Source organism: Cyrtonyx montezumae, unplaced genomic scaffold (assembly GCF_038088225.1).
Source record: "Cyrtonyx montezumae isolate F1298 unplaced genomic scaffold, pur_monq_1.0 scaffold_8, whole genome shotgun sequence".
In the NCBI taxonomy this organism is placed as follows: domain Eukaryota; kingdom Metazoa; phylum Chordata; class Aves; order Galliformes; family Odontophoridae; genus Cyrtonyx; species Cyrtonyx montezumae.
In genome coordinates, this window is record NW_027072089.1 from 82689913 (window position 1) to 82708326 (window position 18414).

At 45.2% G+C, this 18414-nt stretch overlaps 1 protein-coding gene across 1 annotated transcript in view; it reads right to left on the reverse strand.

Moving 5' to 3' along the window:
* The window catches only part of GFOD1 (Gfo/Idh/MocA-like oxidoreductase domain containing 1), a 521440-nt gene extending 503331 nt beyond the window's left edge, over nt 1-18109 (reverse strand). The window contains exon 1 of the mRNA XM_065752329.1: nt 17628-18109. Within this exon, the coding sequence (XP_065608401.1) occupies nt 17628-17880 (253 nt within the window). The 5' untranslated portion in view covers nt 17881-18109. The remainder of the gene's footprint in view (nt 1-17627) is intronic.
* Between the last annotated feature and the right edge of the window lie 305 nt (nt 18110-18414).

The window sequence follows — 18414 nt, forward strand, 5'->3', positions numbered from 1 at the left end:
ACGACAGAATAATGGAACTGAATTAAGAAGATAGCCTGACTAAAAGGTTAGAGTCTTCCAGCAGAAAGACTCACCCAAACTACAACTTTCTGAGGAAAACAGCAGAATGGGAAAATATTTAAAATTAGATACATCACAAAAATATACTACAGGGAAAACTCTGTTCTATGCAGGACACTGCCTACATGACCTCAACAGTTCTGACTACTCAAATGTTAGAAATGCATGACGCAATATGAGTCTGACTGTTTGAGACAAACCCAAACCTGAATAGTTGTTTTCATGATAAATCCACTGCAGTTAATTCCAACGATGTAGTGTGACTAGTCTTCCCAGTATGTCACAATTATGCCAGCTCTCTGTCTGGACTTTTTCTTCTTTTATTTTTTTTTTGTAATGAACTGCAACTGTTACAAGGGCAGTTATGAGACTAAGAACATTACAGCATATCTGTGCTAGCTAAAATATCTACTGCTACACGCAGAGCAATAAATAAAGCTTAGTACAATACAATCAAATGACGATGTTAATCTGCTCTGTCTGATCATAGTATTTTCAGTAGGCTTTGCTCCTGGCATGTTAAAGGTACAACAGACATAATCTCATGGCTCAGATGGTAAAGTAAGCAGTGGAGTATGGAAGAAGAAGAAACTGCTATTTTAGCATTGTTGCTCGATTAAAATTGGAGATAAGGACAACTACCAAGGAAGTAATCAAAAACTGAGCCTGTAGGAATCACAAATACAGCAAGAGGAAAATGGCAATGGATGCTGACCAATTTTGGTGGATTCTCTGGGTTTGGTTTTTCCTTTGGCTACTCCAACCTAAGCAACTCCATGTTTCTGTATCTACTTAGCTCCTCTGTAACAACATGCTACATGAAGAAACTGCATGCAATAACGAGTTCTTCCATAAACTTCCTGTACTAACACCATAGCCATCAGTATGAACAAGACCTAGTTATAGTCGGCTGGTCTGAAACATCTCAGACTCAGCATTATCAGCCTGCTAAATGGATTTGCTGAGTTCCTGCTGGGTGAAGTATGCTTTTTGCAAGGTTATGATTCAGAAATACACTGAAGCAGGTCACGATCAACAGCTTCTGATGAATGTGACAGTTATTTTTGTTTTCCACCACAAAGACAGAGGAGGTACAAGGATGAGAGGCATTAAGAGAACATGGGGTTACTGTACAGGTGTACAAGTGTGCTTAAACAATCTTTCCCTTCTGCATTGTTTTTGTGTACTTCAAACATTTGATCACACTGGCTACTGTCTTCTAAACACAGCACTAACCAGTCATAAGTGAATTCACGTGGGGCTTCCTGTAAGTATTCTGAAATCACAGTGCAAACAAGGAGTAATCAATCTAATTATATCAGCAGCCTCTGCTCTCCACTCCGCAGAAAGCAGACCCTTCCCAGAGGGCCAGTCAACCAGGTGAAGCAAGCAATCACATTTCTGCACATCCCAGCCTGCTGGAGGAGGCTGAGTGCTCACTGAGTTCTTGCATAACGTGCAGACTGTCTATGCAGCTCCAGGGACACAGTTCAAATCAGTTTGTAGTCTGAAATTATTTTCAGTACACTCAGCCAGACTCCTTGATAGGCAAATCAAATTTTGAAATCCTCCATGATCACTTGAGGCTTTCACTACTTTCTGCTACACATAATCTAGAATCATGATTTTCTGGTCACTCCAGTTTCAAGCTGGTGTTACTTGACCGACTTCAGTGGATTTATTCTTTGCATACACTGCTGTGACACAGCAAGGTTCAAAGATGGCTTAACAGCATAAAGGGATGTACCAGCATTCAAAAATGAGTCACGAGGAGATCAAACTGCATGTAATATCATCAATGCCTCCCAAGCAGATGGCTATGTATGAGGATCACAGTAAAGGCTAAACTAGCCTTTTCTTCATGTTGTATGGGTGGATGTGAAATAATGAAAGACCAGCACAAGAGGGAGAGGGTGAACTCACAGGGGGTGAAATCACAAAATACTCCTCCACCCTGCAGAAAAATCTTAAATTCTCACTCTCAGCCCAGATATTTGACCCTAGGGGACAGAGGATCAGTACGTCAATGCAATAGCAAACCTTGAAATGTAACGTCCACTCCTCCTTGTAAATCCCATCCAATCCAAAATAACTCACATGAGAAAAACTTGGATGAAAAGAAACCAAGAAAAGAAAAATACAGTTCAACTATACAGAGTCATGCAAACTCAAGAAATAGCCATGTTAGGAAAAAGCCAAGCTGCTCCCTTGGGCCAAGTCAAGCAAGTCAGTGATGGGTCCCTTAGCTCTCTGTTACAAACTTAAGTGTTCAGAAATGTGCTGGTGTGTGCACTGAACTGGGTGAGAGAGATGGACAACAATCAACTAGCTATAACTCACAAACTTCTCACCAACTTTTAAACCAAGGACCACCAGACTGTTTTGAAAATACAACAATAAAAACTGAGTTGTTTTGTATCTCGGTTCCACATTTGTGTCATCTGCAACTGTGTATGTATTAAGTGAGAATAATCACTGCAGTTTTTCCCCCATGGGGATTTAAGAGAAAGTAGGTGTCTGCAGACAATGAGATGGTATCTCACAGAGCTGAGCAACATTGCAGTATTTTTCTTCACATGAAACATAGTCCACATCCTTACAGTTGTGTTTCTGTTGCAGGCTTTTTTTGCTTCAAGTTATATCCTTTAACTCACAAGGTTGAAAGACTGCTCCAAAAAAAATAAATTAATTAATTAATAAAAGAGAGGAGCTCTGCTATGCACTCCCTCTCTGGAGACTAATAGTACATAAAAACTTCAGGAAGGATTCATGAGGACCTAAACTCCTTTTTTCCATTCATCTCTTTTCCCCTCAAGACACGAAGCCCTCTGCATGTGGCTCAGGCATGACCTTAAGCCTTGTCTGACCCAGGGGCAGAAACACTGAGCAAATAAAACCCTACGTTTACTGCTCTTTGTGGCCAGAAGAGCCACAGGAAATTCTAAAGACTCCTACAAGCAATTTGTTGCCTACCAGCCACTAGGAGAGAACTCTCAAAGCTCTGGAAATACACCTCAACACTGGCGCACAATAGGAAATTTCAGTCTGGGTCTCCACAAGAAATAAGCTCACAGAGATGCTCTTAGCCACATGATTTATTTATTTATTTATTTATTTTAAATCACTGGGGCATATAACTCCAATCAAACATGACAACAAATAAGTTTGTTTGCTGGTGCTGTAGTACCTCTCCTGTGAGGGGAGGCTGAAGGAACTGGAGTTGTTCTGCCTGGAGTAGAGAAGGTTCTACAGAGACATCACTGAGGACCTGGGGAAGGATTGACAGGAAGCAGAGCGATAGGACAAGGGTAATGGCTTTAAACTAAAAGAGATGAAGTTCTTGACTGAACATTCTGAATAAATTCTTTCATCAGAAGGTGGCGAGGTGTTGGAACAGGTCACCCAGAGAAGCTATGGATTCCCCATTACTGGAAATGTTCAATACCAGTTGGATGGGACCCACAACCCTGCCCACAGCAGGGAGGTTGGAACTGGGTGGTCTTTAAAGTCCCTTCTAATCCAAACCATTCTGTGATTCTGCAGTAATGCCTGCTGCGCAGCTGAAACACAATGTAGGTGAACCACTGCCAGAACAATACAGCATCATAACACAGGTCTGGCTAACAGACAGTGCCTGCAGGGCCTCATAGGAGCTGGGTGACAGCTGACTGAGGCAGATGGCAGGGCTGTGACACAGACCTGTGGGCAACAAGTGAGACCAAGTCTTGATGGAGCTCTGCTCAGTGCTGCTCCCCTCCTCAGAGAACAGGAAGAAAGATTTGCTCTGGAGTCCAAAATCCATGTCTGGGATTTCAAACAATGTTTACCCACTAAACCTAGGCTGAACTGCCACCAGCTAGGCCACGTTGGCTGGCTGTGCAGAGCACTTCAGCAACTGAGGCAAGGAGCAGACAGCCCACATAACTGAAAGTACTCAAGTCTGTGCAACTTCTGATGTATCTCCACATCACATCAAACCAAACAGATCTTACAGGCTTTGGCAAAAACTTAGGAAGTTACTCAGTAAGGTTCTTATTAAATGTCTCATGACTTAGCAATGCTGAAGTAGATATTCACTGCCACTGTTTAATAAATGGAAGCCTGTAACTGTGCACAACTTCTCTTTGTCTTTTGCTTCTAAGTTCACATGTCACTGCTACAGAGGTACCCTCAGTAAGCTGCTACATTTGGTGCCTAAATTGATTTTTGCCTGAGTAGGACGCTGCTCGTCATTCGTGCCCTGCTCGTGAAAATTCAGCTTGGAGCCAGTGGTGCCAGGCAAGTCCCTGTATTTCTTAGTCCAATTTGTAAAGTTCATCTCCACAGAAAGAAAGCTTACATGTAGAGCACATTCCTCACGTAAGCTCTAGCTAGTTTGAAGAACAGTGAAGGATGCACACCACTTTAATCATTTTTTAAAGCACTTTTACTTCCAAGTAGGGTTCATTAATTCACTGTATCTCAGTGCTGGAGATCCTACAGCTCCCACTGAATTCTTTCCCATCAAATTTTGTTATGTCTTCCCTCACTCCATCATCCCTTCAGGTTCTCCCTTCCCCGGCACAGCACAAGCCCTGTCCCAGGATAAGCCTCAGCCACCTCCTCCCAGTTCCATACCATCACCCACTCCTAGATACACTCTGGGGGCAACTTCTGCTCAGTCTTTTGGAGGTGAGCAACTACAGACCAGCAAGAGAGTAAGGAGGTGGGAACACAGCCCACGGCCAGCGAGGAAGTGAGCAAAGGAGTGCTATGAACCGCTGACACAGCCACAGCCACTGGCTACACCCCCCTTCCCCTTCCGTTTGCTGCAAATCCTGCTTAAGCATCACTGTGCTACTCCTTTCCTACTCCCTCACACCCACTCCTCATAGACCTTTATTCAGCTGGTTTCCTCTGGCCACATTTGTCAACATCACGGGTCTCCATTTCAGCTTCCCATAGTCATCTCTCTTTTTAACCAGGGAGTTATCTCGTGCTCAGGCCCCAAGGACAGTCCCTCCTCCCTTATCGTTTCACTGAAACACATCCTCTTCTTCCAAACAGATGTTACCTGATGGTTCCTAGCTCTGGGTAAGAAATGTCAAAGCACATTACACCCTTTCAACATGAGGTTTTACACAGAGATGGGTACAACCTTCCACATTTGTTTCACATTCAAGAAACATGAAGCAAGCATCAGGCCCCTGCAAAAGGGAACAAAGGGAAGATACGAGCCTGTGTGGTTTCTCTCCACAGTCTAGGGCTTTGATCATTGACAGCCCAAGCTGTCCCTGCATCCCTGTACATCTCCTTTCTTTGGTGCTGGTTTCAAATGGAGGTAACATGCCAAATGGAAGATGCTGAATAAGAAAGCCAGCCATGCAAAAACAATAAAGTATTTTCTGTTTTGGCAAAAGCTTGCTGCTCCGCAAGCTATACAACAGTATGGTACACATAGGTTTCACTACACATTTCCATCACAAATGCCACTCTCTTTATCTCAATTCCAGCATTTACAGATTAACCATCTGTTCTGATACGAAACTTGGCAATTAAGGTATCAGCCATAAAGTAAACATTACACACAAAAAAGGTATTTGTTTAAAAGAAAAATGCAAACAACTTTGTCTAGTCCTTTCCTAATATTACACAAGTCCCAGGACAATGCAACTGAATGGGCTTGGCTTCCCATTTTGTGTAACACTACGTTCAGTAGCAGACCAGTTTCTTTGGGAGTCTGGGACAAAATCCCTGCTGGAAAGCAAGCAACTTCAAAGACATGACTTTCTGCCAGTAACAAATCAGAAGGCTTTCAAAGTCTCCTGATTTCAGGCACACGGAAGTTCTTTTAGAGACTTGAAACACTCTCAGTACTACTTAATGTCTAAGTGGGCCAATTTGAAAGGTCTGGAAGGATTAAGTTGTCTCAACAGAATCACAGAACGGCTTGAGTTGGAAGGGACCTGAAAGACCATTTAGTTCCAAGCTCCCTGCAGTGGGGCAGGGCTGCCACCCACCAGAACAGGCTGTCTAAGGCCCCATCCAACCTGCCTTTGAATGCTTTCAGGAATGGGGACATCCACGGTTTCTCTCAGCAGCTTGTGCTCCCATCAGACCTTTCACAATTTGACTTTTAAAGCATGATCTGGAAAAGTCTACCTGACTGCCTCTCATCAACTAAGAGTCATCTCTTCTCTAATGACTAGTGTACTGACTGCCTATAGGACAACTGCATGTACTCTGCTGCTCTTCACCAAAAGGGACAAATGGCAAGCTGTCCAGGGGTCAAGGCACCTTCCAGTCACTGTAAAACCTTCTGTCAGAGCTTTGAAAAAAGAAAAGTTATTTTCACACCTCTACATTAAAAGCTGTAGGTCCTGTGAAATTGGGAACCAGATGCACACCGACTCCTGACCACAGCTGTCCAAGGAATTCTTCAGTCACTCTATCTCTTCGTAATTCAATTCAAAACACGTGAAGAATCCATACATTTGTGGGAAGGAGCCTGAGTTGCACTAGCATGCAGGTAGATGGAAGTACAAGCACCAAAAATCAGACTATTCAAGGAAATCCAGAGGTAAATCTCAGATTACTACACACAGGTCATATTTCTGGCTTGCATGCCTGAAAAGTAACAGTCCAATTGAAAGCAGCTTTATCCTACTGAAATGAACATTTGACTTTAAACACCCCATGCTTTACTTATAGCTATGAATCTCCACAACCTTGTACCCTATAAAACAATTCACAGCTACTCAAATGCTGACAAGAACAAGAAACAAGATCCAAGGTTCACAACCCCAGGGACTTCAGATGAACTTCCCTCCAACTTTGAACAAGGCATATAAGGGATATTGTTACTTACATGAGCCATGGTATTTTAATTAATATCCTAACTGCTGTCCACATCAATCCATCTCTCATACTCTTGTAATTACATGTTTAAAGACTGGAACAGCACAGCTCTATTATATCAAAACCGAGGCTCACAGCGCAATTTTCCAATCGGAGGTGCAGAGTTTGTCTTAGTCTGAAACTCATTTTCTGACATCATTAATAGTTGCAGTCAGTTCACAAGCCTCATACTCTAGAACAAAGCCACCCAAAGCTCTAAGTAAGTAGAGATTTTGATACACCTATGATTAGTCATGTATATCTGCATTCAATATAAACACAAGACTATAATCCACATGATGTTATCAGTTCCACCACACAGTTTCCGTCTTTATGCACCATCCAGCCCACACAGAACTTAGGCTACCATCACAAGATCAGAAAGGAAGTTCAAAAGTATTTAAAGTATTGTTCATTATTACTTCAGTGGCATCAGCTGCAGTGCAAAGACCCATTACTGCCAAGCATGAAACTTTATCAGCATGTGTGAATTCAGTAAATACACAATCCTCTTGAAAACAAGGTGAAAGCCATGTCCTGCCTTGATAAAATATACTCTTTGGTAGAAAAAAAAACACAGCTCCTTATTCTTTTATGCCACCAAATTAACCTCACCTCTTAGTCACTTCCCATACAGCTAAGTTTTATGCGTCCTTTTCTACAAAAGGACATACAAAAGAGTAGTAAGCAAGCAAGCAAGCTTCAGAATCCACTCCTTCCCTTCCCCCCTTCATTACTGCAGTGTTCACAAGGTCAGTTAACATTGCACTTGTTGCAGCGTATTTTACATGCTTCAGGAGAAGTTTTAATGCCTTGCCAAAAGGTGGATTTGATGGGTAGAGCATCATCCCAGTTTTCCTTTGAGCACCAAGTGATTGAAATGTTTTTAACAACTCTGCCTACTTACCAATCTGGGGAAATACACTGAAAAGCAGATGCAGTCAAAGGAGGAGAGGTTTTGAAGGTAGTTTTTGGCAACTCAATTCTACATGGTGCAACCTCCTTATAAGTACAGTCACAGCAAAACAGAAAGGGAGGCTGCAGCAACCACCAGCACTATGCTGTTTCCACCCAGCATCCTCAGGTTATTCTGCCTGAACCAGGAGGCCTCGAGCAAGCAGTCTTAAAGAAGACAGAACAGGACTGAAAAATTCCAAGACCTGGTATTAAATCACTGAATCAGAAAGGTTGGAAAAGATCTTTAAGATCATCCAGTCCAATCGACCACCTATCAACAATATTTGTCACTAAACCATGTCCCTCAACACAACATCTAAACACTTCTTGGACACCTCCAGGGATGTTGACTCCACCACCTCCCTAAGCAGCCCATGCCAATACCTGACCGCTCTCTTAACATCTAACCTGAATCTCCCAATTGCAACTTTCGGCCATTCTCTCTAGTCCTATTGCGAGTTACATGGAAGAAAAGGATAACTCCCACCTCACCACAACCTCTCTAGATCACCTCCAAGTAGATCAAGAGAGCGGTAAGGTCATCCTTCAGGCCTTCCTTTCTCCAGACACAACAATCCCAGCTCCCTCAGCCACTGTTCCTTAGATTTGTGCTCCAGACCCCTCACCAGCTTAGTTGCCATTCTCCGAACATGCTCCAGGGCCTCAGTGCCTTTCTTGTAGTGAGGGGCCCAAAACTGAACACAGTACTCAAGGTGCCCAAGTCCATTTTCTCCACAGTCTTCCAGCCACTCTGTATCATTGCCCGATCTTGTTGTAGCCAAAGTGCAGCTCCCAGTCCTTGGTCTTGTTGGACTTCATCCCATTGGCCTCAGCCCAGCCATCCAGCCTGTCCTAATCCCTCTGTAGGGCTTTCCAACCTCCAGGCAGATTGACTCCCAGCTTGGTGTCATCTGCAAACTTAATGAGGGTGCACTCAATGCTCTCAGCCATGTCATCAACAAAGATAATACCTTTTTACACTTAAACCCCACTCAACAGCAAATGCAAATCCAAATTTTATCACAACCTTGAGCATCAGCTTAAGTCAGTGTATTTACAAACAGCATTGCATGCATGTGTGCATGCTATTGTCTGTCTTTCAAAAGAAAAAAAAAACTAGCTCCTCCCTCCAGCCCATCCCAGAAACACCCTCCTTGTTGGCTGAATTAAAAGTTTTCTCAGTGCACGGTATACCAAAGAGAAATTCCCACTAAAAATAAATACACAAACCTCCCAGCTGCTGATCTATCACTGCTCACAGAAAACTGCCTTTGTAAGATTTTCTGTAGCATCTGTTAAATACAGGACCAATACTGGAAAGATGATTTACTTGCAACAGCAACCTCCAGAATATTCAGTGCCAGATAGAATTCTACAGCTCAACACTGCCACCGATCACTGCCAACTGAATATTCCCCAGAGAAGAAAGTCCCTCCAGTTTCCCACAATTCCTTCAGAAGCTGCTCTGCATGCATTAAAGGGGGAAACCCTTTAAGAGGGTAGTTAAAGAGGAGCATTGAGCTTATTTTCATTCATCTGAAAACCAGGAACTCGCTGTTTGCATGGTGGCCTCTCCATTCTTCCTGCTCCATTTTTCAACAACCTGCACAACCACTCAGGGAAAGCCAGATGTCAGCGTGACATGAAGAGCCATCCTCTTCCTGCAGCTCAAACGCATAACTGAATATACACCATGACCACAAGGCCACGATTTTATTCACATCCAACATGTAAGACGTCAAGTCTCTGCACACAGAAGTCAGTGGGTGCTGTTTGAGCAGCTGATGAAATATCTGGGTGAAGCAGCCCTCAGATGGGATCACTCTATCTATATGAGCAGATCTGCAGTTTCTGACAGTGGCACTCACAGTATCAACAAAACTAAATTTATGTGAAGAGTCACAAGGCTAAGGGCACTATGATGAAAGACAAACCTACTAACTGACACTAAGTCTCACGGGCAAACAGATGAGTACCTATGAGATACATCCATCAGACGGATGACTCGTGAACCTAAGGCTTCACTCTGTTTAGGCATACAATGCATCAGAATGCTTTTTCCTGAAGGTTAAATGATTAAGTACAGCAAAAAAAAAAAAAAAAAAAAAAAAAGACTTAACATTTCAGGTGTGTGGTTCTCTCAAACTATGTTGACAGTCATAAACCACATCCAAACACACTTTGACTAGTTGACCAGCAAAGTAGGAGCATCTCACTACACCAATGCTTAAGCAGAATTCTTCAGCAACATCAGTAATAAGTTCTGCCTGTAAGTCAAGGACAAAGCTCAGGTCATCTTCACAGGCATTTGGACAATCTTGCATCCACAAGCTAATTTCAGGCACTACAGTCAGTGTTCTGCCTTAGAAATGAATCTTTATCAAGAATCTTGTCTTGTTTAATCATAAAGCATTTTTCCCAACCTTAAAGTTTCAAATTCCTTCAAAGAAATTAACAAGTCACGAAAGAATTTGGTAAGTACCATTACACTCATTGACCAATTGACTTTCACAGGCTCCATAACATGTTTCACAAGCACAACTGTACCAAGGCATGGAATTACACAGATGTAGCTAAGTTTCATTTTATTGTTTTGGGTTTTTTTATGCTGTATTGGTGCAAGTGCAGTTTGCAAGCCAATGCCTACTTTCATCAATTATTACACCCAACAGATACTCCCTGTAAGGAATCAGGGAACTTTCTCTTCAAGGAGACTACTAAAGTCAGCAGACTTGCAGAAGAGTGTCCCAGAATTCTCATCAGCCAATTCCTAAATGGACACAAGATGTCTTTGCTCAGAAGATACTTCTGCAAGGCAAACCTGCTCTCCTTGCTGTGCGGTTGATTTTCCTCCAGACCACCAGGGATTCTCAGTGACATCAACTATTTCCTCTGATTCAGTAGAGCTTTACTGGCAATCACAGTGGAGTAAGCAAGATCAAAATCCAAGCTATTAAATGCACCTTTCAGAGATACATTTCTGACATTTATTTTACATACACAAACTTGACTAGCATTTTGGACAGCTAAGCACTTTCCAGATGTTCTCTAAGCAATTATCTCACACCCTTTTCCCACCCTCACATAAGCCAGTAACAGCAGCATTGTCTTTCATGGATGGAGGAAGCGAAGGAAGGGGAGGAACTTCCTGGAATTTTTTTATTTAAATATTTTTCACCTGAACATTATTCAACCACATGTACATACACGAGCACATATATCATGTGTATATTTATATGTACACATATAAGTACATCTGTGCATAATGCATATGAATACATACATAGAGAAAGAACTGAGTGCTCACTTTAGTCTTGTTTCACATTTTAAAGCAACATCAATTCAGCAGTAAGGATAACTACTATTTTATGGTTCTCTGTCCTTGCTTGACTCTATTTGGATTTTGAAAAGCTCTCTATATTAAGGCTTCTCATTAGCTGTGTGAAGCCCAGTACCCTTGAGACAGTATTTAATTCAACCATGACCTCTCTTCTGGGCATTTCCTGGCAAATAATGACCAGATGGAAGAGCTAGAGCTGCCAAACATTCACTGCAAGGAAGTGCCAAAACAAGAGTCTTTATTGCTGATAAAAGCCATGGAAACATCAGAATGCAAAACAAAGCTGCTACCTTTTTTTCCCACCCCCATCTGCTTCACTAAAGCTGTGACTGCTGCAGCAATGGCACTGAAGGCATCACTTTTTATCTTGAAGTTAAACTCAGGCAAATGACCAAAATTATTTTGATCCCTGTGTTAAATCATTATGTTTATTCTTATATTACTGTCAATCATTAGACCCACTTACATGCCTCATTTATAAGTTTCTCTCACCACGTTCTCATTTTCTGCACTCATCACCATGCTCTGATCTAGGAGTCATGCCCTGATAAGTAACTTTCATCATTAGCTCTGCCTGGTCTGAAATGAAGGCTGCTACGATCTCCACACAAAAGAAAAGAAGGGATACACCTTCATCCTACAATGTGACCCGAACCACAACAACACCATAAAACTCCTGTTAGTCTGTGAGTTAGACTTCTGACCTATGCATTACTAAAATCTCTATTTCTGACACCTTGGATGCCAGTTCCACTGCAGCTATAGGATGTGCTCATAGCTCTCAGGGATAGAGGGCAACTTTTTAGCTTTGTTACACCCACAATCACAAGGCACATTGGTCTTGCACAATACTTGAGTAATGAGGGCAATCAGTGCCAGTTTTGCTATGCAGTAAGGCTCAGCCTCCCTTGCTCCTCACCACATTTTTAAAGCAGACATCTTCTGAACGAACATATAAAAAGAAAAAGAGATATCTATCTTTAAATCCTCTGGGGGCTCTTGCTCAGAGGCCTCCAAACCCAGTGACCTGAAAGCCAAACTGCATTCCTCCCAATGTCTGCAAAAATAAATCACCTGAACTGATGAATTATCAGCCTTCATAGAGAGTACAGCTCAGTCAGTCACTGAACAGCTGAAGCTGAAATGGACCCATAAAGACCTTTAGGCCTTCTTATACTGTGGCACCAGACCTTCCTGCAGTGCTGGAGGTGCGGCTGCACAGCAGAGAGGGGTCAACCCCTCCCCCTGCCCAGTACAGTGCTGGGCCTGATGCACTGCAGGGTATGACTGGCCCTTGGGATTGCCAGAGCACACTGCTGGCTCACTTGCCATCTACCAGAACCCCTTGATACCTTTCTGCAGTGCTGCTCTCTAGCCTCTCATCACTCACATGGTTAGTGGCTGCCCAGTCCTCTAGAAAGCCAAGTACTCTGTGCAAGGCTTCTCTGCCACTGAAGGAGTCAATGTCATCTCCTGATTTAGTATTGTTTGCAAACGATGCTAAAGAGAACTGGCTCTATAATGTACCAGTTCAGTCAGAGCTGGGCCACACCTGCAGCAAAGACACATTTATACCAGCTAAATGCTCCTCATGTTCATGCAAGTGACCATTCACACCTCCATAGGAGGGAGAAACTATTACAGGTGAAGAATGGCACACACAGCAGCTGGACTTCTAATGACCAGGAAACTATTATTACACTCAAGAAATCATGATCCTTGCAGTCATAATTATACTGGTACAACATCTACATGCAGACCAAGCCTTAAATCGATTTAAGGAACCTATACAAGGGATCGTTCCTATTTAATTGCTCAGCTATCTAAATAAATCTGTTTAAATCAAGACTTAAGACCCGGGATCATTTTTCTGTAAGGACTGTGGTTTTGTTGCATGCACACATGCTGACCTTGTAAATTAGGTCTCTGACTTTGACAGCTCACTCATGTGAGCTACAGGGTTATTATACAAGTAACAAACAATATACAGCAGGGTAAAGGCTTCTGCTTTGGTGATTCGAGGAAACCAGAACAATTCTTAGCAACTCCGGATAACGCTGTGGCAAACTGATTAACAGTGAAGGATGGTGTTGTACTGTAGCAGCTTGTGGAAAACACCAGTCCTGGCTGCCCTCGGAATTTAACTCCGTTTTAATCCTTAATGCTTTGCTATCACTTCTGCTAAATGGACAAAAATCTACTGTACATACAGTGAAGAGGGCAATAAGTTGCAGTATGCCTCAGCACGATTTAGGTCTCAAATAAGCAGACAGTTTGGTGTGTTCAGGATTAGCTACCCACATTTGGAGTCGCATAGCAAATCTCTGTTATGTAGTGTCAGACCTGAGCATTAAGAGGTCTTTAGAGGAACATAGAAGCAACACAGGAAGCCTGAAAATTGTTCTTTTATTTGCCCATGAGATTTTTCTTCCTCTGCATTTATCTACACATTTTTTTTAAACTCTTTTAATTAAAATTCTCCCAAAGCCAGAAACTCCAGGAGAGGACCCAATTCCTTCACCCGCTGAGCTCTCACTCTCTCAGAATCCCTTGTCCTTGACCTACACAGCGTGTCAGCACAAGTCCCCAAACCCTGCAAAGTGAAAGGAAATCAGCACAGCAAGGGTGCAGAGAAGGACCAGCCAACCCACAGCAGGTGAAACAGTGGCCACTACAGTTAAGAAGGCATAAGGTCAAGAAAAATAACAATAAAAGATCTGTTTTCTGTGTTATAGGGCTAAGTCTGTCAGGGATGCCATAATTCACACCTTAAGTCAAATAATTACAATACTCTGTATAGCTCCAGTTGTATACACACACCCTTTCTCAGAACTTCTCTTGCCAGAAAGGAGGGTGCCCATGCCCAGGTCCTAAGTAAGGGAGCAGTACAGTGGCTGAGAGCTTTGGTGGCTGAGAGCTTTGGCAAGCATTTTTTCAGCCAAGGAAGCCACAGGCAGAGTAACCTCTGCCACAGCCTGACTCGGTGCAATGCAAGAACTTCAACCAGCGGCAGCTGCTTCTCAGACTCAGGCAAATCTGACTGCGTCACTGACAAGCAAGTTCAGTGCCCCAGCACCCCCCAGGGCTCCAGCCTGGGCACCCAAACTACTTTACCACCACAGCACCTGAACTGGCATATATCTTCATCAGGAAAAAGTGGGATTTGGTCTAAAAGCCAGGAAGGAAACGAGTTCTTTTGGTTTATCCTGTTCATTTTCAATGATACCTGAACAGTGTTCTCCACCTTAACTGTCTCATGCACTCAGTCCCAGGAGTTTCACGGGAACCAGAGGAACCAGACTGGAATTAAAGGTCTGCAGTATGGAGAAAAAGGCAATGGAAGCGCTGTGTGCTATGTTCTGCTTCTTCTAAAATATACACAGCCATCACTCTAGCAAGACGAAGGCTTGCAGCTGCCTGCCAGCACACTCTCTGGACTTAACTTTCTCATGTCCACCACATGAAAAAAAAAAAAAAAAGCAACAGAGCCCTTCCTTCCCAGCTCTGCAAACTGAAGACAGACAGCACCACAACTGAACTTTCTCTTGCAATAAGATGCCCATAATTCACTTTTAATATGTTGCAAAGTCGTTTGTCTTCCAAGCACAAGCGCTCATTCTGCTTAATGTCATGGCTGGTCAGTCAATTTGAAACTCAGTATTACACGATAAATATTACATTGTTATTCATAATCATGATAGTATTTTACCTTAATAGAGAATCTAAGGACATTACTAAACTGGACCATAGAAGTGAGTCCACAGGTAGGACCCTGTAACCTCTTAATGATTTTTATGACTGAGTGCAAAGGAACATGTAAGTGAATTACAGATTACAACAGACCTGTGAATTACTTCAGCACAGGCGATGTTCCTTCAATCTCAGGGGTAGGCCCAGCAATACACTGCCAGCATTTCATCACCAGGCTCCCACAAACACCTTGTCCACAAAAGGCCTGCGCTACTTGTGTGCTCAATGGGAAGGCAGGAGCCCAACAGCACAATTTATGTTCTTTTATTCATGAAGATGCTCCCTCATGACCACAATCAACTACATAAGCACCGGTCAGCAAACAAATCTAAGTGCTCTTAACAGGGCTGGGAAAGTTGCACTGTGCCTGCACAGCCCCCAGGCAGAACAGATTCCTACCAGGTACTACTGCAATATAAACATTTGAGATGTAATGCTGTGCAGGCATGGCTGCAAGAATGAAGTGGATACTCAGCATGTAGCTGAATGCTTCTGTCCATATCTGAAGATGAGAGGAAACAAAAACACAGTCAGAAGGTTAATATCTCCAGAAACACACTCGAAGAATATCTGGCATTTAATGCCAGTGCAAAATATACACATTCATAGGAACCTTAAGAACAAATTCTCTTCAGTTAAGTTGATTGGACTCAAGTACCAATGCAACCAGAAATACAGAAATGGATGCAGCTTTCCCTAAAACACAGAGATGAAATGTCATCAAGGGCTTCTCAGCTCCACCTGCAGCAATCACTTCAAGTGATGCAGCAGCTATTCAGTCACACCGTGCAAGTTCCAGTGAGCATCTGAAGAAAGTAACATTTAATTCACTCATTTAAATATGGTAGAGGTATCACGCTGACAATTTTTAATGAAGTGGAGGCTCGCACTGTACCAGGATCCCTACTGATGCTAAACACAACTAAGGATTCCGGTGATACACTGTTTTTCTGCATGCCAACCCACCCCCTTTTCTGGCCAGGCCTGAGACACAACTGCACTGCTGATGCAGACAGGCAGGGGGAAAGCAGAATGCTGCTAGCAGACATGCTGCTCAGTGAGAAGGGAAAACATCTTTACTCAATACTCAGACTGGTTTCTGGGCTCACCCAAATATTTAAGCACAAATCCTTCAAGCAGCAAGTCAGCAGAGAATTGAAGAACAGGCCCCTGAGCTGGACCTGGCTCTGTTTCTAACAGACAAGCAGAGGACACCAATAGAAAAGTTAAAAGGAGGGAAATACAACTTTTAAGCTTGCCATTTTCTCCCTCCCTGCTTCCAGGAAGCTACAGTTTGGGGACTTCCTGAGCTGGGGCTGAACTCACACTTTTGCATTGTAGTAGTGGTTTAAGGGCTGGGCCACTGTGCTGAGAATAAGCGTAAAACAGCAGTACATGCCTATATGTCACAGCACTAATGACAACAAAACAACCGCACGCTTCCTGCGGCATCGTTTGAGCCCACACAGCTGTGAGGACACCTGCTCTGGCCCAGACAACCTCCAGTGCCCACACCAGGAAGAGGGCAGCAGGCTGAAGGCACTGTGAATTCACAGTGCAAACACAGGCACGCGATGGAAACCTGCAGGCTGCTTCCCTGGGCTCTTTCTTTTTGATAGTGAAACCTCCTCATCTGAGAACAATGCTTCTGGCAACAAGGGGAGTTCAAAAAGCAAAATATAGGTTAGGAAAAAAACTGGAGTCTGCAACTTTCCAGGACAGATACGCCTCTCTCCACGTGGAAACCAGACCAAGGTATATCGATGAACAACACTGGCTTTCTTCAATCTGCTGCAACACAGGACATCACTTTCAGCCCTCCTGGAGATGAGGTTCTACGAGTAGAACCTCTGGCATGGCTGCCCACGTCCTACCACTGGTTGTCACACAGTGCTTCTTGCGCGAAGCCTCAAGAGGAAAGCAAACGTACAAAAGAAAAACAGAATGAGGCATCATTTCTTAAAAAGACCCACATCCTTATCAGAGAAAGGAACAGTTCTCCAGTTTGCTTGATACACGGCACTATCCCTGCCGACCAGAGGACCCCAAAGCCCCACTTGATGCTGCACCACTTTCTTGCAGGGCCCAGCAGCAGCAGGGCAGAACGGCAGCTCCCACCAAGCAGGGCAGGACCGGGGGGAGTGGGCTCGGTAACCGCAGCTCCCATCCGTCGCTGGCACCTGCTTTGACACACCACAACTTTTATCTCCACGAAATTAAAAAAAGAAACAAACGGTAGAAATTTATCTCTGACACAACAGGGAGACCGGGGCTGTTCAGTCCCTACTCTCCCGGGGTCTTTTCCTCAGCGTTACAACCTCCGCAGCAGGTAAGCTGCTGGCCCTGAGGAACCGGAGGAAGCCAAACTAACCGAAGGCGAAAGCGAACAGGCAACGGCTCCGCAGACAGCGGCAGGCAGCGACCACCTTTTTGTTTCAGTTCTTTCGCTCCGTCGCTAGCAGATTGCATCAGCAAGCTACGGGCTCAGCCACACCGCTCCCCAGCATCATTCACAAACCCAACGCGCGGCTGGGAGCGGCTACGGACGCTCGGAGAGGGGCGACGCGCAGCGTCACTTGGGGTCCTCCGCCCGCGGGGCCCCGAGCCGGGCAGCGCCCGCAGCACCGCGGCCGCCCGCACTCACCGAGCGTCTTGACGGCGACCTGGCGCGTGAGCGGCGGCGGCAGGTTGACGCACACCAGGTCCACGTCCTGGTGCAGCAGCACCTCGTCGATGCGGCTCGTGTGGAAGGGCACGCTCATCTCCTTGGCCAGCTCCTCCGCCTCCTCGGCCGTGCGGCCCCACAGCGCCTTCACCGCGAAGCCCTCCGCCTGAAGCAGCGGCACGATCACCCGCGCCGTCAGCCCGGTGCCGAACACCCCCACGCCGGGCAGCATGGCGGCGGCGCGGGCGCGCGGCCGCCACCCGCTAGCCCTCAGCGCCGCCCGCACCTGAGGGCGGCCGCCGCGCGGACGGGAAGGGGACGCGACTCCCGCTGCTCCCCGCTGTCAGCGGGCCCCGCCGCCGCCCCGCGCCGCCTCAGCAGCGGCGCCGCCGCGACCGCACCATCCCGCGCCCGACCGCGGGCGGCAGCGCCGCTCCCCCGCCATGTCGGCCGCGGCCGCCCGCCGGCCGCCTCCCCGGGCGGCCTGCGCCGCCCCCGCCGCACCATTGGTGGCCGCCGCCCGCACGGCCCCGCCCCTCCCGGCTCTGGCCCCGCCCGTCAGCCCGAGCCCCGGGTGTGGGGCTGGGGGCGCGGCGGACGGGAGGAGCCGAAAATGGCGGCGGTGGGAGGCTCGGTGCTACCGAGAGGGCAGGGAGCGCGTTCTGTACGTGCTGCCTGTCGGCCGCTTCCTTTCAGGAAGGAAGGGAGGATGGGATGGAGAAGGGTGGAAAGACAAAAGCCGTTGGAATAATACTGCCGTGTGGCA